We start from the raw sequence: 24105 nt of genomic DNA on the forward strand, positions 1-24105 counted from the left end.
CATCAAATTTGTCTGAACTTGAGCAGTTCTGCAAAGAAGAGTGGGCAAATATTCCAAAGTCTAGATGTGCAAAGTTAGTAGTGACATATCCCAACAGACTAAAGGCTGTAATTAAAGAAAAAGGTGGTTCAACAAAATACTGACAAAAGGGGGTAATCCTTTTTCCAACTCAGTGATTCTGTTTTTGACTTTTTTTCAATTTTTTTCTGATATGTTGGTGTTGTATCTTTCACTTGGATGTTATAAGTTCCACTGAGTAAATACAGCTGGATAAAACAAAACTGTGTCTGTCTTCATTTCAGGTTGCAAAGCAACAAAACGTGATTTATTTTTAAAGGGGGTGATTTTCTTTTCTATACCCATTGTAAAAACAAACAAGTTACGTGTTTTTTATATGCTCATTTATAGTGTTTTCTTATTCAATATAAATGTAATGACTTGCAATGTGCCTATAAAGGCACAAAAGAGTCAGTTCCCTAGCACAGCCCCATCCCTCTCTGCACATCACAGCCATCCCCTCTTCTAGGAGAACTACTGTCTGTATTGGCCCAATCCCTCCACCCCTCCATTTACTTCCCTATGTAGCAGTCAGGGAAGGAGTGAAGGAGAGTAGTATAATATGCAAATTGACTGGCAACTCAGAATCTGCTGACATCGCATACAAGATGGCAGTACCCAGCAGCAGTTTCAAAGCTTTTAGATGTCTACGCATGGGAGGCTTTAAGATCCCGTTCACACAGATGTACTACAGCATACACCTGTGCAAAGAACCAAAGATAGAGGAGCAATCTTTGACATCATGCTGCAAACAGGAAGTGTGGGGGCCACCATCTTGCGTGAGCCACTTCAAATGTACTTGCATGTAATCTGATGTGCACCAGCAGATGTTTACTTTTTTGGTTAGGTTTTTTAATTTTAGGCTTTATTTTTAATAAAAACAATCTTAAATATATGGAGAGCACTGTGTATATCCTTTTTTGAGCTTTCTATATATAACCACTGAAGGATTCCTGTGGATGGAGGTGGTTTGAATGGCATCCATATACAGCAGAGGGGAACAACACTTCTGGCCCTGTTTAAAGGGAAAGCGCATGAGACCTAATTTTTTTGAGTCAAACCACGGGGTGAGAGAATTGGAATGTTGGTGATGGGTTTTGCACAATGCAAGCTGGAGAAATTATCAAAAACGTGGCAGAAAGAACACTATTTATGGCACCAGTGGAAGAAAATAATAATGGACACACACATTGATAATTGAAGGACTTTTGTTTTATAATTATTGTGGACTTGCACAGTTGATTTTTGTTTTTTGGATATATGATTTGTAGCATAATATACAGTAAGTCTATTAATTATTTATTTTTATCTAATACTGTGTGGCACTATTTTATATATTATTTACAATTCTGATATAATCTTTAATAACCAATATTAGTAAAAATATAAATTTTATTTAGTTCCATATAAAAAGTGTGTCACATAATTGTTGTGTACAAACATACAAACACAATTACAATCATAAAAATATCACGGCTATAAAGATATACAAGACTGAGCTGCCAGGTATTATCCATATACTCGCTGAGAGTTCTGCTGGAACATTCATACTTATGGGACTCCTAAAACATTACAGATAACTCAATACCCCATTATTTATGGGACACTATCTGGCCTATTTTTGAGGACCGTTGTGAGACCATATGCAATTGCTGGATGGCTGAGATCTCTCCACTATAAACCACTACAGGCTACCATCATATTACTCTGGCATTTTCAGTGCAAAATGTCTTTCTGGTTTTTAATATACACGGCTTCTTGTCTTCTCGTAAAATATCCTAATTTTGGGGAACCTTGTAACCTCCATCTTCTATGCCTGAAGAAAGGTGGTGACCACCTGAAACGCATTGGGTACTGGAGGAACACTCACTCCCAAAAAATGAGGCTGTAATACATTTTTTGTCAAGATAATCTTTATAGCCGTGGTATTTTTATGATTGTAATTGTGTTTGTATGTTTGTACACAACAATTATGTGACACACTTTTTATATGGAACTAAATAAAATTTAAATTTTTACAAATTTTGGTTAGCAGTCATCTTTATAATCCCATTTACCAAGGGGGTATTCTATTTTTTACAAGTTCCTTAAGGGATGATGGCCACCCCTATCCAGGACTTCAAGTGATTGGATATTTTTTTCTAATCTTTAATTAAGACAAGAAAATGAAGAAAAAAAAAAAAAAAAGACAAGAAAATGAATGAAAAAAAAAAAATACAAAAATAGTACAAGAAAGTTTACCTTGTTAGATAAGCTTTTGGCAGTTTTATTAAGATCAAGTCAGCTATAGAAAAAGCACAGAAAGTACTCCTGAATAAATCAGATTTCAAGTAAGCAGGAAATATCAGTGCCAGGATGAGCCAGCATGCCCTAGTTTGCTGATGAGTTGTGTGTTTCTAAAAACGGTACTTTTGCTGGTTTCTGAGAACAAGGTTATGGAAATCTCAGTCAGGCAGATAACGTGGAATTATTAGCTACAGGAAATTACAGCAGGAAATATCATAGCACTGCTAGATTTCCTGTGTGACTGACACAATGCATGCTGCACACTGGAAAATTCCCAAACGCTATGCCAAATCTTCATTTGTAGGAATATAAATCATTGCGACTGCAGGCGATATCTACAGGCTCTGTTATAATGCAAGGTAGCAGGCACTTTGACACAAATCCAATCACAGAAAAACAATAGGAACAGCTCTGTGACTAAGAAGGGACGACAACTAAGGAGCCACCACAACTGGAAGACTGAACATTGGAAAAACATTAAGGCCCCTTTCACACTCGCGGACCGTTCAGATCCGCCTGTCAGTTTTTCAGGCGGATGTGAATGGATGCCCCTATGCATCTCTATGGGGCATCGGATGTCAGCGGAGACATGTCCGCTGACATCCGATCAGATGGGATCCATTCTCATCCAGAGTTGTATAAAGTACTCAAAACCCATACTTGAGTAAAAGTACAAGTGCTCGATCAAAAAGTGACTTGAGTAGAAGTACTAAAGTATTCAACATTTTTTGTACTTAAGTATTGCAAGTAGTTTTTTTTTTTAAATTTTGCTTCTCAAGTACTGAAAGTAAAAGTACCAGAAGTTTTGAAAAAAAAATTGCTACTCAAGTACTGAAAGTAAAAGTACAAGTACTGCGTTATGTAGTTATTAAAGAAAGAAGTCAAAAGTTTGAACATCATATTGTTTTTTATTATTTCAAATGCAGCTTTTATTTATACATACAGTAGCTTTTATTTCCGTATGCGCTGATAATACACATGTTTTGAGCTTCATGAAACCTGCCATCTACTGTTCTGGCAGTGGTAATTTTTATAATTGTAACGAGTAACTATGCAGCACAAAAAAAAAATATCGGAGTAGAAGTATTGAAATCATCGAAAAAATGTAGTGAAGTAAAAGTGGAAGTAGGAGAAAAAAATTATACTCTAGGAAAGTACAGATACCGCATTTTGGTACTTAAGTACAGTAGTGAAGTAGTTCTACTTAGTTACTATACATCTCTGTTCTCATCCGATTCCCCCATAGAGAACAGCAGGGACCTGACAGCTCTGTCTCCGCACACAGCGCGGAGACAGAGCTGCCATCCACCTGCTCAGCGGGGGATCAGCGGATCGATCCCCCGCTGAGAAAAACGGAGTCCGCTGACGGAGTGGCAAGTGTGAAAGGGGCCTTAGGCCCCTTTCACACTTGCCGATCCATCAGCGGACTCCGTTTTTCTCATGTCATGTTTCTAAAAACGTTTCAGTTTTTCTCATGTCATGACATGTCTCCGCTGACATCCGATGCCCCATAGAGATGCATGGGGCATCCGTTCAGATCCACCTGAAAAACTGACAGGCGGATCTGAACAGTCCACAAGTGTGAAAGGGGCCTTATTGTTCCGATGAATCCCATTTTCTGCTGTGATATTCAGATGGTAGTGTCAGAATTGTGTAAAACACAACAAAAAACCTTTGGAATAAAGTGGAATGGAAGGTATAATGCATAAATAACTGACAAATTGGTTGAACATATTGAGTGCTATTGAATGACCACTGACTAAAAGAACATTTTCCAGCACATTGTTGAATCCATTCTGCAAATAATTTACATTGTTTTAAAGACCAAGTGGGTCCTCAGTTTTAAGAGAGGTGAACCTTATAAAGTGGCTACCGAATATACAGCATATCCCTTTCACTTCCATTGTTAGAACTGTTCCCACAGAACAGCAGTGCAAGTCAGATTCTAGTTCAATCACGTATACTATGGCTGTCTTTATTCCAATTGCAAAATTAACTTTAATGGACAGATTCTCTGGACCCTATTAAGTAAGTGCCACTGTCCCCACTGTGCATTTAGCAGGTTAATGTGACCCTCTTAGCAAAATTAAACTGTCCAAAAAGATTTTGGAAAAAAAGAAAGAAAGTAATTACTTAGCTCTCACAATGCTAAACACACTACTGAAGAGAAATTCTGCTATTATATCTGCTAGGAAACCAGAATTAGGAGGGTGCTGATCTCCTGTGTCTACCACTGCACATTACTGACCTACATGCTACTACAGAGTCTTGGAGCAGGGGACACAAAAGATCAACACTCCCAGAACTGTTGATTTATCAGCAGATTTTGCAGCAATAAGAATCTGGCAATGCAGGTCATTTTGGACAGCTTAATTTTGGGGACAAGGTTGCAATACACATACCCCCTGCTGACGAGGTGCTGAAGCAGTTATTCAGTAAATTGCTGAGGAGGTAATCAGGCAGTCATTCTCCTGCCATGTTCTTCTGATTTTATTAGGTCTACCTCTTCTATTTTCTACCACTTCTGACAGTGTCAAAAGCTTTCCACTCCTGACTGCCAGAGCTGCTACTCTTCCAAGCCCTGATGTCACCAACTGCTCAACACCATCTGAGCATGCCTGCACAGAGGCGGTGACAGCCAACACTGGAATGTTTATGTAAAAGAAAATCTAGTCATATAAAGCATGTGTTCAGCTTTATAATTGTTCCAAAATGTTTGCTAATATTCTATTAATAAAAACACAGTGTACATTATAATATTCAGACCGTTATGTTGCAGCCTGATACTACAGTTGTTTAAATTATGTTTTTTTCTCATTAATTTACACTCAGCACCTCGATGACGAAGTAAAAAACAGAATTTTAAAAATGTTTGCAAATGTCTGAAAATGGAAAAACTGAAATATCATATTGGCACTGAGATGTTACTACACCTTGATTGGAGTCCACTTGTAGTAAATTAAATTGATTGCACATGATTTAGAAAGGCACACACCTCTCTATAATAGGCCTCACAGCTGAGAATGCATACTGTATCAGAGCAAAAATCATGGAGGTCAAAGGGAACTGCTTCCAGAGCTCATAGACAGGAGTATTGCAAGGCACAGATCTGGGGAAGGCTATAAAAAATGTCTGCTGCACTGAAGAGCACAGTGGCCTCCATATATCTCTAGTGGAAGAAGTTTGGCAACCAGGGCTTTTCCAAGAGCTGTTCGCCTAGCCAAACTGAGCAATCGGGGGAGAAGGGCCTTGTAAGAGAAGAGACAAAGAACCTGATGGTCACTCTGACTGAGCTCCAGATATCATGTTTGGAGATGGGACAAAGTTCCAGAAGGACAACCATGACTGCAGCACTCCACTGATCTGGGCTTTATGGAAGAGTGGCTAGATGGAAGCCTCTTGGAGTTTGCAAAAAAGCAACTGAAGGAATCTCAGACTGTGAGGAACAAGATTCTCTGGTCTAATGAAACCAAGATTGAACTGTTTGTCCTCAATTCTAAACATTATGGTGGTTATTTACTAAAGGCAAATCCACTGTGTACTACAAGTGCATTTGGAAGTGCAGTTACTGAAGATCTGAGGGGGACATCCAAGGAAAATAAAAAACAACTTTTTTGCTTGCTGATAGAAATCAGCAGAGCTTCCCCTCATTGCAGATCTTCCCCTTAGATCTACAGTGACTGCACTTATAGTGCACAGTGGATTTGCCTTTAGTAAATAAACCCCTATGTCTGGAGGAAACCGGTGCCCAATACATATTAACAGTGACGCATGGTGGTGGCAGCATCATGTTCTGGGGGTGTTTTTCAGCAGCAAGGACTGGGAGACTGGTTAGGGTTGAGGGAAAGCTGAATGGAGCAAAGTACAGAGATATCCTCAATGAAAACCTGTTCCAAGGCGCTCAGGACCTCAGACTGAACCAACAGTTCACCTTCCAATATGACAACGACCCTAAGCACAACACAGGAGTGGCTTAGTGACAACTCTGTGAATGTCCTAGAGTGGCCCAGCCAAAGCCCCGACTTGAACCTTATTGAACATCTCTGGAGAGACCTGAACATATCTGCCCCATCCAACCTGACTGGGCTTGCAAGGATTTCCAAAGAAGAATAGCAGAAAATCCCCCAATCCAGGTGTGCAAAGCTTGTCGCGTCATACCCAAAACAACTCGAGGTTGTAGTTGCTGCCAAAGGTGCTTAACAAATTACTAAGTAAAGGGTCTGAATACATAAAAGTGTTACTAACCCCAGGACCCCGCATTTACTTTATCCGTCTCCCACAGTACACAGAAGTAGTATATAGCAGTCTTGTGACTTCTATCAGTGTCCAGCCGAGCACTGGTTAAAGCTTTTAGGAGGAGTTTTTATTCTTCTCTGACTGTCCTATGAGGCTGCATGACCCCTGACAGTGTTAAATGACCCTGTGCTGATCGCATGCACACTCAAAAAAAAAAAAAAAAAACACTCTCTAACAATACACATAAAGCATGTGCAGCCTCTCCCCTGGATCTGTATTATCAGCAGATGGGTTGGGGACAGTAAAAGAAGGGGAGGATCAGAGAAGACAGAATAAAACAGCCTTTTTACACAATGCAGAGGATTAACCCAATAGGTTCCACAGTGAATATAACAATATTACTGCATATACAGACTGATTTTACTGTTGGGAGTTTAGTAACAAGTATGTGAAATGTCCGTTTTTTTTTTCTTTTTAATAAATTCACAGACATTTCTAAAATTCTGTTTTCACTTTGTCATTATGGGATACTGAGAGACAAATAATTTTAAAGTGATATTTAAGGTTTTTTTTTTTTAAAAAAAACAACAAACATGTCATACTTATCTGTTCTGTGCAATGGCTTTGCGCAGAGCAGCCCTGAGCCTCTTCTCGGGTCCCCTGCTGGCACTTCTGGCTCCTCCCCCTTGACCTGGTAGAAAACTGCTTCCTATGGGGCACTGGTGCATGCTCGCTCTTGGCATTCATAAGACACATGGAGCCGCAGATCAGCCCCGCTCCCCATACTCTTCTCATTGGCTCACTGGCTGTGAGTGACAGCAGTGGGAGCCAATGGTTTCCACTGCTGTGTCCCAGCCAATGAGGAGAGAAAGACCTGGGACAGCCGAGGCTTCCGTGCACATTGCTGGATCGAGAAGGGACTTAGGTGAGTATTTGAAGGAGCTTTGGGGGGAACAGCACACAGAAGGTTTTTAACCTTCACGCATACTAAAAAAACCTTCAGCCTTTACCACTTTAAACAACTGCAGTTTCAGGCTGCAACATAACAATATAACAACATAACATACACACACATTATATATAAAATATAAGTAAACACAGTCAAAACTCTTTTCCACTGTTCAATACAACTCATCATTTAAAAGGGCAGAGGTAACTGAAGTTGCTGGATTGTAATTATAATTTAATACAACAATAAATTATACTCCCTTTGCTGTTACCACCTTGTTCTATATATATATATATATATATATATATCTTTTAAATCCTTGAATGTAACTGGTCATGTGTAAAAATTTCAGAAGATCCCAATCAAATACTGATTTTCCATCAGACTGTCAGACTGGAGTCAGCGGTGCTATTCCGAGGCTCAGTGTTACCCTAAAAACTCAGTGGGACATCTATGGATCTGAATACATTGCTGAGCTGGCAAACACCTGTAAGATGGAATTCCACAACAAGTTGAGTGGAAACCAGTGTAATAAATGATTAACAAAGCAATAAAATATTAACAAACCTACTTTCATTAATGATGTTTCACAAAGAATGAGGCTTATACTCCGCTGCTCTCCACCAACATAGAGATGTGATAGGTTGGCTATTTTAGGCAGCTGTTCCTGAGTACCATCTGAGATATGCTGTTACTTGATTAAATTATTGAATGCCTCTGAATTACCTTTAGCAACCAAATAGCCTAGGATTGCAACAACACCAAAACCTCTTCTAAATTTCCAATGCCCTTTAAGCTATGCCAGACCTTCTCTAAGTAGCACAAGTCAGGCCAGGAACATTGACACTAAACTGAGAATTCCGCTTGGATTATAGATATCACATTCTAATCAAAGGGAGATGGCTCTTGATTGCAAAAATACTTTTGCATATCTGGTCAGTATAGTAAAAACACACTATTATACATAATAGCCATTTTTTTAAAGAAGAATTCCAAGCATTGTATATTTTACACGTAGTTGAATTGGTCCAGCAAGGATCAATGAAACTATGTTTATATGTCACCTGGCCGATGCTCCGGGAGGCTGGAAATCACTGAAGTAGGCACCACTACTCCAGTGATCTTCACTTGCTTACTGATCCTGTCCTGACTGGTCAGCCTGAGGTACAGGTGTCACTCAGAGAGGTACAGGAGGTACAGATGTCATTCAGGGAGGTACAGAAGGTACAGGTGTCACTCAGAGAGGTACAGGTACAGGAGGTACAGGTGTCACTCAGAGAGGTACAGGTACAGGAGGTACAGGTGTCACTCAGAGAGGTACAGGTACAGGAGGTATAGGTATCACTCAGAGAGGTACAGGTACAGGTGTCACTCAGAGAGATACAGGTACAGGAAGTACAGGTGTCACTCAGAGGTACAGGAGGTACAGGTGTCAATCAGAGAGGTACAGGTACAGGAGGTACAGGTGTCACTCAGAGAGGTACAGGAGGTACAGGTGTCACTCAGAGAGGTACAGGTACAGGAGGTACAGGTGTCACTCAGAGAGGTACAGGTACAGGTGTCACTCAGAGAGATACAGGTACAGGAAGTACAGGTGTCACTCAGAGGTACAGGAGGTACAGGTGTCAATCAGAGAGGTAAAGGTACAGGTGTCATTCCGAGAGGTACAGGTACAGGAGGTACAGGTGTCACTCAGAGAGGTACAGGTACAGGAGTCATTCAGAAAGGTACAGGTACAGGAGGTACAGGTGTCACTCAGAGAGGTGACACGCTGAAGAAGTCCCGCCCACGGACGCAACGCATGCGGAGGGGGGAGGAGATTGTGTGACGTCACCTGCAGTCCTTGTCGGCGGAGCTCGGCTTTGCTGGATACGCTGTTATTCATTGCTGTTTGTTTCCTTAATTCAAGTAAGAGGCTTTCTTTTTTCCTAAATAAATGTTTGCTGAGACAATATCACACTATGGAATGCCTCTTGCTTTACATGGGATTATCTGAATCTGAGTGAAGGGGACATCCGTAGTCTTTGATGATCCAGTGTGGAGACGCTGCTGTGCTGGTTGTTGTTCAATGCTGTTTTTACACAGCCCTCAGGTGAGAGGCTAGTATCACTGGTGAAGGCATATGCACTGAGTGAGAGCACCTTTTTTTGGACTAAGATACGGCACTGTGCACTTTTTTCCCTGGATTTTACCTATCGACTTACCCCTTCCCTTATTTAAGGGTTTTAAAGATTTTACAGCGATTTCCGACATATGGACTTTTTATGAGATTTTTAAGCGATTTTAATTGTATTTTACTTGTTTTATATCCTTATTGATCGTTTTAGCGCTGCACTGTTATTTTTCTGATGTACTATTGAGGTTTTTGTATTTTACCTTGGTGTCAGCTGCTTGGTTTTATTTATTGTAGTTGTTTGCGCCGATATATCTTTGTTTACAGTGACTCAGAGAGGTACAGGTACAGGTACAGGAGGGTACAGGTGTCATTCAGAGAATGCTTTGCATTAGGATGAGTTGGATAGTGTGAGGTCACTGATCCACCTATCCACCTTGTTCAATCAGAGAACACTTGCAATTATTCAGGAAATGCAAAGCTTTTCTCTAAATGGTGCCCGTGCCTACCAGCCGACCTACAATGCCACTCAGCTCAGGACCCGGAAATAAGTGGAGATCACTGAAGTAGTGGTGTCTATTTCAGTGTTTTCCAACTTCCAGGGGCATCAGCCAGGTATGGTGTATATAAAGTTACATTGGTCCAAGCTACATCAATGTAACTATGTAAAAATATGCCATGCCTGGAATTAAGGCCTAATTCACACTATGTGCGATGACAAATATTTTACTGCATTGTGAAAAGTCTGTCATCGCAAGGACACACAGGAGACAATGGTTTCCTATGTGTCCCATTCACACTGCAATGAAGCCTAGGGCTGCACTGCAGCGTGCTGCAATACAATGCAGACATGCTGCATTTAACACTGTGCCGAATCACATGGCAATGTACAGCAGTGCAGTGATTAAAATGTACATTTTTTACAATTCACATAAAGTTTATACAAAAACAAAAAAAAGGAAGTCAGGTGGTGCTCTGAATCACGCACCTCACTGCGCCCTACCGCAGCTGGCAATGGACAGCTGCCCATGCTGTAAAGCGCTCTGGAAGCTTTTTTATTGCTGTGCGAATGAAGCCTTATTCTTTAAGTCAATGCTGCAACTAGTGAGATTCCCAGGTGACAACAGGTCCCCTCAAAATTTGTACCAGGCCCTTCAAGTCTGGTATGGAATTGAAGGAGGTAAAAAAAAAAAAAAATTGAGAAAGGTCTCCCTCAAAATCTATACCAGACCCTTATCCAAGCATGTAGCCCGGCAAGCCAGGAAAGGGGAAGAACGAGTGTGCACCCCACCCCACCCCACCCCAAACCATGCATACTAGGTCACATTCCTTCAAAATGCCCTTTCCCCTGGTAAAGCACCTTGTCCCCATTTCATAGAGGGCTGGGCAACCCAGTGATGTCATTGACCAAATATGGACATGTTCATATATAGTCAATGAAGTCACCAAGTGGGCACACCCTTGTGGCAAAATTGACTGAAACCACTTTAATCGGTGGGGAAGCGGACCTGTCATTCAGGGGCTTCGAGCAACGGGTGCTGTTGAGTGACATTGGGCAATGGGTTTTCTTTTTTGCAGGTAGGCAATTGCCGTTCATCGTGACTGGCATAAACTTACATTGCTGGACAACGTGTCTGACTACGGATTTACATCGAGGGACATTTTATTTAATAAAGGACTTGTCAAAAACATTTTTTTTTCTTACAACTGTTTGATGAATGAGTAGGGGTACTATGTTCCCCATACTTAAAATGGGGAAAATAATCTGGGGGCCCAACTTGTTAAAAGGGGGCTTCTAGATTCCAATAAGTCACCCCTGCACCCCCACAACCACCAGGCCAATAGGGAATAGTCCTTTTTTCCCCAACATGGATAAGTACTCCCCCTATGTTGAGGGCATGTGGCTCAGTATGGTTCAGGAGATGAGGGCCACAAGCTCGTTCCTCTCCATTCCTGGCCTGCTGGGCTGCATACTAAGATAAGGGTCTGGTATGGAATCACGCCATTTTTATTTTCTTTATTTTGGCATGGGGTCCTTAAAATCTATATCAGACCCGCAGGGTTTTACTTGTACTGACAGGCTCATTTGTTTATATTCAACGGGAATCCCCTGGCTGACAGAGATGTGTCACTGGTTGTTAGGATGCCAGCAGGTACTGGCTCATTTAAACCAATGGACTCATCCCTGCAATCAGAGAAAGGATGAGCCACTGGTTGTTAGGAAGCTGGCGGGTGCCGTCTCCTTAACAACCAACACAAATCCCAGGCAAAAATACAAAAAAAAACACCACATGTACATACATTTTTTTGGTGCATCTTCATTGAAGTCTATGGGGCACAAAATCATGCTGCATCGCACCAAAGTAGCACAGGTACCGCCCCAAAGTCACATCGCAGTTGTGTTGCATTGCATTACTGAAATGAATGTGATTTTCATTGTCATGCAATGATTCTGTGTGCCTCAAATCGCATCTGAAATCGCACTAGTGTTAACCAGGCCTTAGTCCTCATAAACAAGCTTAGTGTCCAGTATTGAGCAAAAATATATTCAATTGATAACTTAGAAAACAGTTGACATTCGTGCAGCAGCTCCAGCAGACAGAGATACTATTAAACAGAAACAACTGAAACCGATACAGAAGCCAGTGTCCTGTGACCTACAGTAGACCTTTCATTGATATACTTGTCCTCTGGCAGGGTTAGTTACATAGATGGTTCTAATCAGAGAGATCATTGATCTTCCTAACAAATGTGCTATGAGAACATATTGACATTTTCCCCAGAGCTGCTCGTACCAAAAATAGAACAAGCCACTTATATGGTCCATTTATGACAGACAATGATGATCTCTGCACTTCCAACCTTTCAAGCTGCATTTACCACATGTGAGTAAATGGAAGAGTGAAACAGAGTCAGAGACCGATCCTGTAAAGCAGTTCAAAGAGCTACAGACACGACACACATTTCAAAAACCTGTACAGTAAAAAGCACACTGTGCCAGGTGTGCATTGCTGAAGAAAAATGTCTTGTGAAGTTTCAGCCTATAGCAAATGATAAAAGAAAAAGTGTAGGCTCTATAGGAAAAAATCATCTCACCCAGCCCATTCTTATAACAATAGAAAATAAAAGCAGCCAGCACCTTCTTCACTACTAGGCAAGCACCCACACCTACTATAGGAAATGATGCATACCAACACAAAGATGAGAAAACCATTATGATGTAGCTGGTACTGCCGCTGTAGAAATAATTTCTTAGGCCACATCTAGAAATATGTGCTCAGGTTTTTAGCACCAAAGTATAAAAAGGACATAAGAAATTTGAAGAAGGTACAGAATGTGCAACTTAAGCCCACATCATAAAAACGATCAATAAATAGCTGTATTACATGCTGCTCATACTCAGTCACTATCAGATTTGTTTTCTGTATTCGGCAAAAAAACTGGTTGATCCTGCTGTTCTCTATCTCCCATTTTGTCCAAGTCCCCAATGCAGCTAGGGATTTGCAAAGCAGTGTTGGCAGCTCTGCACATGCTCAGTTTTCAGTGGGTTTCCATGCAGAGTATTTTCTCCCTATCACATCTGAGCTGCCCATATAGAGTCACACATGTGGGCGTATACACAGTGGTAAATGACAGCCCACTACCCCCCTCCTCCTCTATGCCCACTAGCCAGCTAAACACAATGAGGACGGGATATTACATCTTTTTGAGGCATCTTTACATTTATTACATCTTTTTGATGGAGGCTTCACCTCCCTTTTATTCTAAGACACAGGCTGGACGGTTTTGACACAGCCTGTGACTGGCAGAGATCAATCCACACCATGTTATTGCCAAAAAATAATACATATTTGATTTCAAATATATATTTGTATGCCAATTTAAAACAGTTTATTGATAACTATTTATTTTTACTCTGTATTCTAAGACCCCGTTCACACTGGGGCGACCTGTCAGGTGACCTGGTCGCCTGACAGGTCGCCTGCCATAGAGAAGCTGTGGACCCGTTCTAATAGGAGCGACACAAGTCGCTCCGACTTAGAAAAAGGGTCCGGAGCTTCTTTGGGGCGACCCGCATAGACTTCAATGTTATGAAGTCCATGCCGGCCGCTCCGAGGTCGCGTTGCGAGCAGCGTGCCGCGACCTATGAGGTCGCCCCGGCAAGTCGGATCGCCCCAGTGTGAATGGGGCCTAAAGGATTTTATTATTTTCTAAACATGTGACCTACAGCAGAGGACTAGAAGCTCCTTCTGTTTATGTGTCACTGCAGACAGGCTGGGAAAGATCTGGGTTATGTGACAGCTGTATATTGATTAGGAAAAAGGTACAACAATTTTTTTTTTAATTAAAATAAATACAGTTCCATCATCCACATACAGAAATAGGACAATGTAAATTAAAACGTAAACAGCGTGTGCTTAGTATCACCTTAATAAAAAGAGATGGGAAACTTTTCTTTTTTAGTGAAAGACTACAAATATTGGGTTGGTTCAGTCTAACAAAAAGATGTGTTAAAGACAACTTAATTGGGATGAAAAAATATATTTTAAGGCCATTATAATGATTTAGCAAATTTACTTTTTCTTGGTAAAGAGGACAAAGACATACTGTATGTTAAATATAGAAGAAATAAACGGGTTTCATCAGTTAAGGAAAGGGTTCTTTACAGTAAGCCAGTTAAGCTGTGGAATGTTTTAAGGCATGAGGCAGTAAAGAAGAATTTAAATAAAGGACTGGATGATATTGCTACAACTAACAGAACTCAAATATAAATATATATATACACTATATTGTCCAAAGTATTGGGACGTCTGCCTTTACACGCACATGAACTTTAATATCATCCCAGTATTATTCTGTAGGGTTCAATATTGAGTTGGCCCACCCTTTGCAGCTATAACAGCTTGAAATCTTCTGGGAAGGCTGTCCACATAAGGGAAGATTTAGGAAGATTTACTAAAACTGATGCACTCAGTATCTGGTGCAGCTGTGCATGGTAGCCAATAACTTCTAACTTCAACTTGTTCAATTAAGCTTGGGAAAAAAAACTGCAAACTGATTGCAGGGTTCATACACATTTTTACCAATAAAATTCCATGACTTTTCCATGACTTCACGTAACTATTCATGACCTAAAGTTTCATGAAATGTCTATGTATGCATGTTAAATAAGAAGAAAATCCATGTCACACCCAGTACATTTTTACTAAAATATATGACAAGCTTTGTAGTGTACAGTACCTCTGCAGTTAGGGTTTCCTTTCTGGATACAGCGCTACTCAAAATGGTCCCTTGTTTTACAGTGGATGAGATGGAAGCACCGCTGCCGCAGCTGGGAGCCGGTGTCACTTCAGGCGCACGGGTGAAAAAGCCAGCGATCGGATTGGAAGCTGTTGAGCACGCAGCTGCAGACTGGTGCTTTGCACCTTTAGCGTGGCTAGACAGCGCTGCCTCTCCCATGTTCGAAATGTCAAACGTTTTACGACACACACTGTACATTTAGCACGTCCCGGGGCCTGATCTTTCTCCAACCACCTCTCATACTTTTCATCATGAAGCCATACATTTTAAAGCTGCATTTCCCTGGCATTGCTACCCTGTGAACACACTAACTTTAGCTACAACTGTGTTACCCCCATAAAGTTAACTTGTAATTTGACCAATATACTGTAACTGGAGAAAGAAGATTAATGGCCGCTCCTGCTTGGGGATAAAGCTTCAATTCAGGCAGTCATGATGGAGGTGCACCCGGACTGGTATGGATGGCACAGTCAGATGCACAAAATGCGGCGCTTACTCTTCTTTAGGCCCAAGCCACAGTCATGATGAAGGTGCAGGTGGACTGGTATGGATGGCACAGATGTACTCTATACTCAGGGGTCAAGTCCTGGGAAAAAAAGTGTGGGGCTGTGGACATGAAACAGGAGGTGGTCAGGGGCTGTGGACATGATACAGGAGATGGTTAAAGGCTGCAGACATGGTACAGGAAATGGTCAGAGACTGCGGACATGATACAAGAGATGGTCAGAGATTATGGACATGATACAAGAGATGGTCAGAGACTGCGGACATGATACAGGAGATGGTCAGACACAGCGGAAATGATGCAAAAGATGGTCAGAGACTGCGGACATGATACAAAAGATGGTCAGAGACTGCGGACATGATACAAGAGATGGTCAGAGACTGCGGACATGATACAAGAGATGGTCAGAGACTGCGGACATGATACAAGAGATGGTCAGAGACTGCGGGCATGATACAAGAGATGGTCAGAGACTGCAGACATTTTACAAGAGAAGGTCAAGAACTGGGGACATGATAGAAGAGCACTAGGGGGGCTGGAGAGCACAGGGGAAGCAGAGAGCACTGGAGGAGCTGAATGGCACGGAGGGGGGGGGAGCTGGAGAGAATTAAGGGGGGGTTTGGAAAGCATTGCAGGGGGGTTGGAAGGCGCAGGGGGGTGGAGAACACTGTCTGGGGGGGAAGTGGAAATCACTGAGGGGGGAGCCAGGGAGCACAGGGGTGTGGAGAGCACTGGGGGAGCCAGAGAGCATGGGGGGGTGATGAAAAGCACTGTGGGGAGCTGAAGAGCACCGGGGGGGCTAAAGAACACTGGGGGGGCTAAAGAACACTGTGGGGGCTAAAGAACACTGGGGGGGCTAAAGAACACTGGGGGGGCTAAAGAACACTGGGGGGGGCTAAAGAGCACTGAGTGGGGGGGAGGGTTCATAGCACTGAGGGGAGGGGTTAATAGCACTGAGGGGGGCTAAAGAGCACGGGGGGGGCTAAAGAGCACTGGGGGGGGGCTAAAGAGCACTGGGGGGGGGGGGCTAAAGAGCACTGGGGGGGGGGGGCTAAAGAGCACTGAGGGGGGCCAGCAAAGGTAGTTGTATAGGAGGGGGATGGGGCAGCTGCATATAGATGAATTGAACTTTCCATATTCCTCCTGCAGCCGCTGAGAGGAGGAGTAACAAGAATTCAGTGACAGCAGGAGGAATATGGAAAGTTCAATTCATCTTTAAGCAGCTGCCCCATCCCATCCTCATCCCTATCCCATCCCCCTCCTATCCAGCACACAAAACAAGGCTGCTCAGAAACTCTCACTGACCTTCGTCCTGACGCTGCAGCTGCCTTCTTCACACGGCAATGCGGGCGGCCCGACGGACACTGACCCGACACCCCCCCCCAGTGCGGCCTGACACCCGCCAGTGCGGCCTGACACCCCCCCAGTGTGGCGATGCGGGCGGCCCAGCGGACACCAGCCTGACACCCCCCCCCCCTTGTGCGGCCTGACACCCCCCAGTGCGGCGATGCGGGCGGCCCGGCTGACACCCCCCAGTGCGCCCCTCCCCCCCTCCCCACTGGTACACCCCTGGGAGCAGGGACAGTAAGTACACTATTTCTTGGTTTCAGGTTTAGGCGGATCAATCCGCCGCAGAGTTCCTAACCTGTCACGGTCTATTCATATTGAGGCCAGTGACCAGGCTTTAGCTGTGCAGCGCGCTGCGGCTGATTAATTCGCCTAAACCCGAAACAGAGAAAATAGTCCACTTACTGTCCCCCGCTCCCACAGAATACAGGGGGCCCGGAGACATTTTCTAAATTAAATAGTTGCACAAAATTCCATGACTTTTCCAAAACTTAGTGGGGTTTACTCATTTTCCATAACTTTTCCAGGCCTGGAAAGTGTCATGTCAAAATCCCATGACTTTTCCAGGATTTTCATGACCGTACGAACCCTGTGATTGGCTTCTATGCAAAAAATTTTGCACTCTTCGGTTTTAGTAAATAACGCCAATATAATCTTATTAGCAGATTGTTATTGAATTAAATTATATAGTGACGGATTCTCTTTACCAATGTAACTGTTAAAGAGGTTGTAAAGTCACATAACACAATTGCTTGTATCATTTCTGTTTTTGCAAGATATGAAGTGCAGTGTGTTTCTTTTCTTTTTAGTATCTTCTTTTTTTTTTTTTTAAATTTTTTGGCTAACTCATTCTCCTTACATGACTCATCCGCCGGCAGCCCCGCCCCTTAGCGATGCAGCTACTAATCATAGTTTACACACTAGGGGCTAACATTGCTAAACGCTGGCAAAAAACAGATTAGCAGTTTTGACAGCAGTTTTTAACTTTCTAGTGTGCACGAGGCCGAAAGGCGTTGTCCACTGCAAACAATACAGTTACAATTTTTCTATTCCAGGTAAGAAATGAAAGTAAACATCTGAACAATTACTCTCATCAGCTCATCCACCACAGGTGAAGGAGAAAGAAAATTGCTAGATTCGCCAACAATTAGTGTTGAGGGGAGAATTGCTCATGCAGTGGTACTGAGTTCTGCTGGCAGGGAGCCTTAGTTGCCAGCACAACACAATGCTCACACAAAATAAAAAAAATTAAAGCCAACAGGTGCGTAAATTATGATCTTTAAGCCCCTCCCACTGTTGCCAAATCTGTCCTCTGTCACTTACTTCTTCCAACTGAACTCTGCCTCACTTACTACTGACTGACTGTCCATCACCCTACTGACCCTTGTCCTCCACAATACAAACTAATGGCCTCTGTACATTGCCCTATAAACTGCTGACCTTACCTCTGTCCTGCTGACTCCTGTACACTGCCCTGCTGACCTCCCATCATTTGTCCCTCTGTCATTTATTACTGCACCCCGCACATCAGACAGACTAGATCCATCCCTGTTGTCAATCAGTACCTTCCTTTTTGTGGGGCACATTCAGTTATAACACCTTTATAGTTCTTTAGGAAGCGAACATTTTGGCACTTTTGTTGAATATGAAGAGCTTCACAAATACGTATGAACTGCCAATGAGAGCACTTAAGATTTTGGCAAAGGTAATAGATGACAACATGTTGTATTGTAAAGTCAGGTGTACTTTAAGTCAGGCAAACTCATCTAAATTAAATTTGCTTTACACCTACCCTTTAAGTAGTATAAAGAGTAAATGTTGGTGGGAACTGATATACTCCACAGTTGGGCAGCGAGTGCCAATCTGTCTTCTCAAGATATTGTTGAAAATCTGGGACACATCCTTCTTACCCTGAAATACATATTTTCAAATAAAATAATTAATTTAAAGATGGTCACATACATTACAATCTTATTGGACAATCTCTGTATAATTTGTTTCAACAAAAACTATTTAATTTATTATCAGTCTGACAATATCTACAGAATATTGTGAAGTGCATTGCTTATGCTTTGCATAAAAGCCTGTAAAAGTGTAAGGTGGAGGTATTCGTACAAGCAACCAAAATATATTAAACCTAATACTGTATCTGGACCGAATACCCAGAATCTGAGCAACAATCTTATTTTTACATTACTGTAAAAAGTACTCTCACCCAGCACAAAAAGTTTAGGGTTGAGGATTCAGTCTATTAACCACTATCCAGGTTCCATTTTAAAAGTACACCAACTTCTCTATAGTTCATGAATCTTTTGAACAGGTCCCATGACAAATATGTTTTTTTTTTTTTTTACTAGTGCGAAATCATTCAGTATAGTTTTACACTCACAGAGCGAGTAGACATAGGGATGATCAAACAAAGGGTTTTACATTTGCACACAGTGCAGCTGAAAAGCATGCATTTGAATGTAAAAAAGGCTGCATTTGACCAGCTATGCCTGCAACGCAATACATCTAAAATAGGACAGATTTGCATTAAGGGAAAATACCTGCAAAGCAGGTCAAATGCAGGTAAATGGGAATCTGCTGTTCATGGGTTATTTCAAACACAGGTAAATAAGTCATTTGGACAGAAACTTCTAATACTTACAGACTAAACAATGCAGAAAAAGGTATTAAAGCAGATTTCTTTTTTTTTTTACTAAAACAGTTTTTTTTTTTTTTAACTTAATTTTGATTTAGATACCTTTTTTCACCTTTGTGTGTCCACTTCCAGGTTTCCCTAAGAGCACTGATGATGTAGTTCCGGTCCCACAGATGGGAAGGGAGGGAAGGCAACCTCATCAGTACCTTCAGAGAGATACAGTATCTAATTTGCAAGGTTACCATATTGTTGTACCAAGTACACACAATATAAAACGCATGAAGTCATACGACATACAACATTACACTTAGCTGATGGTTAAAAAAAAAAAAAAAACTTTACTCCTGAGCGATAGGAGAAGTCTGTTTTATTTAACAGCTGAATGTAATGTTTTTTGGCGCACTGGGGAGAAAAGGCGTATGACGTCAATCGTTCCATCTTGCGTATGCACAGTCAAACAATACTGCAAGCCAGGGTATGACATATTTTCTAAATGGTGGCGTGGGTTCACAAGCAGTGCAGAGGCAGCCTGAAAATGACTGAAGGGGAAAGAGAGGCAGCATGGACATATGGAAGTGTACTTTTTACAGGTATACTGTTTAACAGATTATTGCTGTTTTCTAAAGAGGATTGGGAGGGTCCTCTTAATAAAAAAAAAAAAAGAAGAATAGGCATTCTTCACATTGTACACTAACTGTACTGTCTGAGAAAATATGATGGTGAAACCACTTCCCTACCAGGTCAATTATAACATTTCTCTTAGGCCTCTTGCACACGATACTCCTGTTTGAGCATCTTGCGGCTTGAAAATGCTCAGTACAGCTTTTTGAGCTAAAATACAGCCCATTAATAGTAATGTGCCTTTGCACACAAGCACGTAAACAAGCGCTGTGCATTCTTCAGTAAGAACAAAAATAGAAAAATCTGCATTTTTGGTCAGTAATTTAAGCCTCAATGCTCGCAAATACTGGCGAATACTCTCAAATACTCGCAAATACATACAAAAAAAAAGGTCTGGAAAAAAGTAGATGCTCATACAGGAGTATCGTGTGCAAGAGGCCTTAAACGTGTAAAACATCTCCATTTTTTTGGCTAAAAAATTACTTTGAACCCCCAAGTATTATATTTTTTTCTAAAAGCAAAGTCCCTGAAGAACAAATGGGTTGTTGCAATATTTTTTATGTCACATGATATTTGCGCACAGGTTTATAAAATTCAAGTTTTCAGGAAAAAATACATTTTTTTTAGAGCACACTATAACACCCAATTTGTTGGTACCCAGAAGCAGCTGAATAGAGAATGCTGGCGCAGTGAGGGACATCCAGCCTTTGAAGGAGAGCGAGGTATCGTACAGTTTAGCTCAGCTTTAAATAGCAATGACTTGGTCAGTCTTTCAGTATATTGCAAAAAATCAAAGACTACGAATGGATTCCAATATACTATCAGATGCAAACTCTCTAATTTACCCAATGTCATAGGGCAGGGGTCTTCAAACTATGGCCCTCCAGTTGTTCAGGAACTACAATTCCCATCATACCAAGCCCTTTCTGTGAATGTCAGAGTTTTACAATGCCTCATGGGATGTGTAGTTTTGCAACAGCTGGAGGGCCGTAGTTTGAGGATCCCTGTCATAGGGCAAACCCTCAAGGGGGATACAGACATTCTTCAGCAATTTGAGATTACAAACTTTCCAGCTTCTAATGCCATCAAGGTCCTCTTTACACATGTAGGAATGGTGCTGGTAATAATACCAACGCCAACACAGTGAATGTAAAAAAGGCTGCATTTGACCAGCTATGCCTGCAACGCAATACATCTAAAATAGGACAGATTTGCATTAAGGGAAAATACCTGCAAAGCAGGTCAAATGCAGGTAAATGGGAATCTGCTGATCTGATTTACTAGAGTAGCCGCCAATCATATTTACAATGCACAGTAAATTTTCACTTAGGCTAGCCATACACAGCTAGATTTCTCACATTCAGCCTTGTAGGTTAAAAGGAAGAGATCAGTCGGCTTCCCAATTCACGCTAGACAGCCTGGATGGAGAAATCTCCACTGCTGGCTAGTGTATTCTGGCAGCTGCAGCACCAATGGCTGTCTGAATACCTAAACAGTGACTGTTTCTAATTGGTTGGCGTCCACTGTTCTGCTGACAATTTTTACCTGGCTCAGTCTATTTTTCACTTACAATATTCACAACAGGAGAAGTATGAAAGACATTCAATTTATGAAATCTATAAAACTTGTGCTGGGCGAACTGCTACCATTAGAACCATGTATCGAATTAGAATTAAAACATAAGAAAGAGAGATAGTCACAATCACACCTACCTGGATTTTAAAGAAATGCAAGTGAGCAGATGGGTAGGATTATGACAGCTGTTCGTTTTATATTCAGCAATAGTTAAAGAGCAGTGTGGGGCTATTACATCACCCCGAAAGCAACTGTCAAGAAGAATAAAAATAACAGTGCAGTAAAGCACCACATCATTTTCACTTATATTATTGTCAAGTAATAGGTTTCCTATAATTCATTTTACAGGATTTCAGGGTTTAAAATGGTCTACCTTAAAGCTGAACTCCAGGCAGATATAAATGACACAAATTAAAGTAGATCTATGACCTTCCATTAAAAAACAATTAATTATGAGTGCATCTGCACTTACAATTTTCTCTTAGGCCATGTTCACACAGGCCTTGAACTTTAAAGCAGCCTTTAACATTAATATGTGTTTCAGATGCATTTCAAACACGCCACAGAGGCGCTTAATTCACATTAGGGGACGCTCCTAAGATGCCCTGTGAGAATTGTTTTTTTATATCGTTAAAACAGAAAGTGATCACTTTTGACACTTTGCAATGGCTGCAGCTGTAGATGCCATAGGCCTGTTTGCAACTAATTTCAATAAAAGTGAATGGAGGCAGTTGCAAAGCTTCACACACCTTCTGAACTGTGCAAGCATTGTTATTGTTGCATCTTTGTGACCTGAAGCAAGACTAACTTTTCAGTGTATATACCTCCACTCGGCTCCCCAATTTGAGTGATCATGAAGAGGAAAAGGAGGAACGAGCAGGGTGATAGAGAAAAGAGCTCATCAGTCTGCTACTTTTCTATTCATTGTCCAGCCAGTGGCTGGGGAGGATTAAACTATCTTCACTTAAAGTGACCTCCTGATTCAATTTAGAAAAAACCTTTTTTGTAAGGAGTCATGGACTTGTGAAGAGAAATATTTTGCAAGCTACCAACATAGAAGTATCTTGTGTAGCAAGGTGAATGTATACATACCTCAAAGTCTATAAGGTGCAGGTTGGCTATCAATGTCACCAACAAGCCACTGTTGTAGAGCTCCTGCGCTAGCTGAGCCACAGTCTCAGTCTGAGGCTCCTTGTCTCCTGTACCGCATAAAATTTCCTTTGTGGCTTGGAGGGATTTGGATACCTCTTCAGAGGCCTGAAACATGCAGAAAAACAACCTGTAACACACTAACATTTTAAAGCAGCACTACAAAGCAAACAAAAAAGTCAGGAGTAAGTAAACCAATCTTTTAGTAGGCAAGATCTCTTAGGAACCAGAGAACATGTATTTCCATCAGCAATCAGAAATAGTACTAAAAAAAGTTATAAAATTATTCGGAAAGAAAGAGGCCACGTATGCTCAGACCAAGGCAGCACTCCGTCCCAAACATATAGCAGAACAAAAAACGAAGACAGTTTGCCCATGGGACTTTACAGGGTGGTACCAAGTAAAAAAGTACATTAAATGTATAAAAAAATTACAAAATTTATTTCAAATTACGTAAAAAACATACAAACATTTCCAACATACATTATAGCAAAATATAGGCACCAATTCACCAACGTACATTCTAGATGCCAAGATATAAGGTAAGTTATTATTTAGCAGAAGCTGTAATCTCTATGCATTTCGCGGGTCAGTACCCACTTCATTAGGAGACAGCCGAAATGGGTTTATGTACATCTGTGCAAAGACCATGTTATCTAAAATAAAATACACAAAGAATAGTAATCAAAGAGGTATCAATTGTTCATAGATTAAATCCAATGACATATACATTATACTCACATGATGGTGAAATACCGTGAGAATCAAGACCATGTAAAAAAAGCCATAAAACAAGTGATATCTGGATCCCAATACTGTGAGAACTTCACAGCGGGATTCCCACTTGCCAGTGGGAAGAGAGCTCACCAGTATTCTTTTCACAAAGATGTCTAAGAAGGGAACCTCCATATGGTGACAATAGTGAATTGTAAGTCCAAAATATTGGATTTCAGGCAAGTCAGAAATTGGTCAAGTTAACTTTTGTCGCCATCCCATATGACGAGAATTTAATCGATGTACCTGTGCCACGAGAGGACGCGTCAGCGCGTCACCCGTCGGCCCAAGATGGTGTCCTACCGCTGTTAATGGCGGCGACTTGCGGCCACTGTGCTAGGTGGTTTCATGGGTGGAGGCCTCCCTAATCAGGAACGTAAAAGCACATACCACACTGGATCCCGATTGAAGCAGGGGCACTATACGAGGTGGAAAAGCCAGATGGGGGATATCAAATATGCCAAATGCCACGGTTGCCAGAGATGATGGCTGTAGGAAAGCCTCGTCGGACCCATCCGGCGCAAAGATGAGCCATCACTGCGGCGCAG

General features: G+C 41.6%; 1 protein-coding gene across 2 annotated transcripts in view; it reads right to left on the reverse strand.

The window, feature by feature from the left end:
- Window positions 1-24105, reverse strand: part of CAB39L (calcium binding protein 39 like) — a 169672-nt gene that overhangs the window by 64629 nt on the left and 80938 nt on the right. For both annotated transcript variants that reach the window (XM_082246332.1, XM_082246333.1), the window contains exons 3-4: window positions 22727-22891; window positions 18587-18705 (exon numbers count right to left, since the gene is read on the reverse strand). In XM_082246332.1, coding sequence (XP_082102458.1) covers window positions 18587-18705; window positions 22727-22891 — 284 coding nt within the window. The remainder of the gene's footprint in view (window positions 1-18586; window positions 18706-22726; window positions 22892-24105) is intronic.

The sequence above is a fragment of the Pelophylax lessonae genome, assembly GCF_965119305.1.
Source record: "Pelophylax lessonae genome assembly, chromosome: 2".
In the NCBI taxonomy this organism is placed as follows: domain Eukaryota; kingdom Metazoa; phylum Chordata; class Amphibia; order Anura; family Ranidae; genus Pelophylax; species Pelophylax lessonae.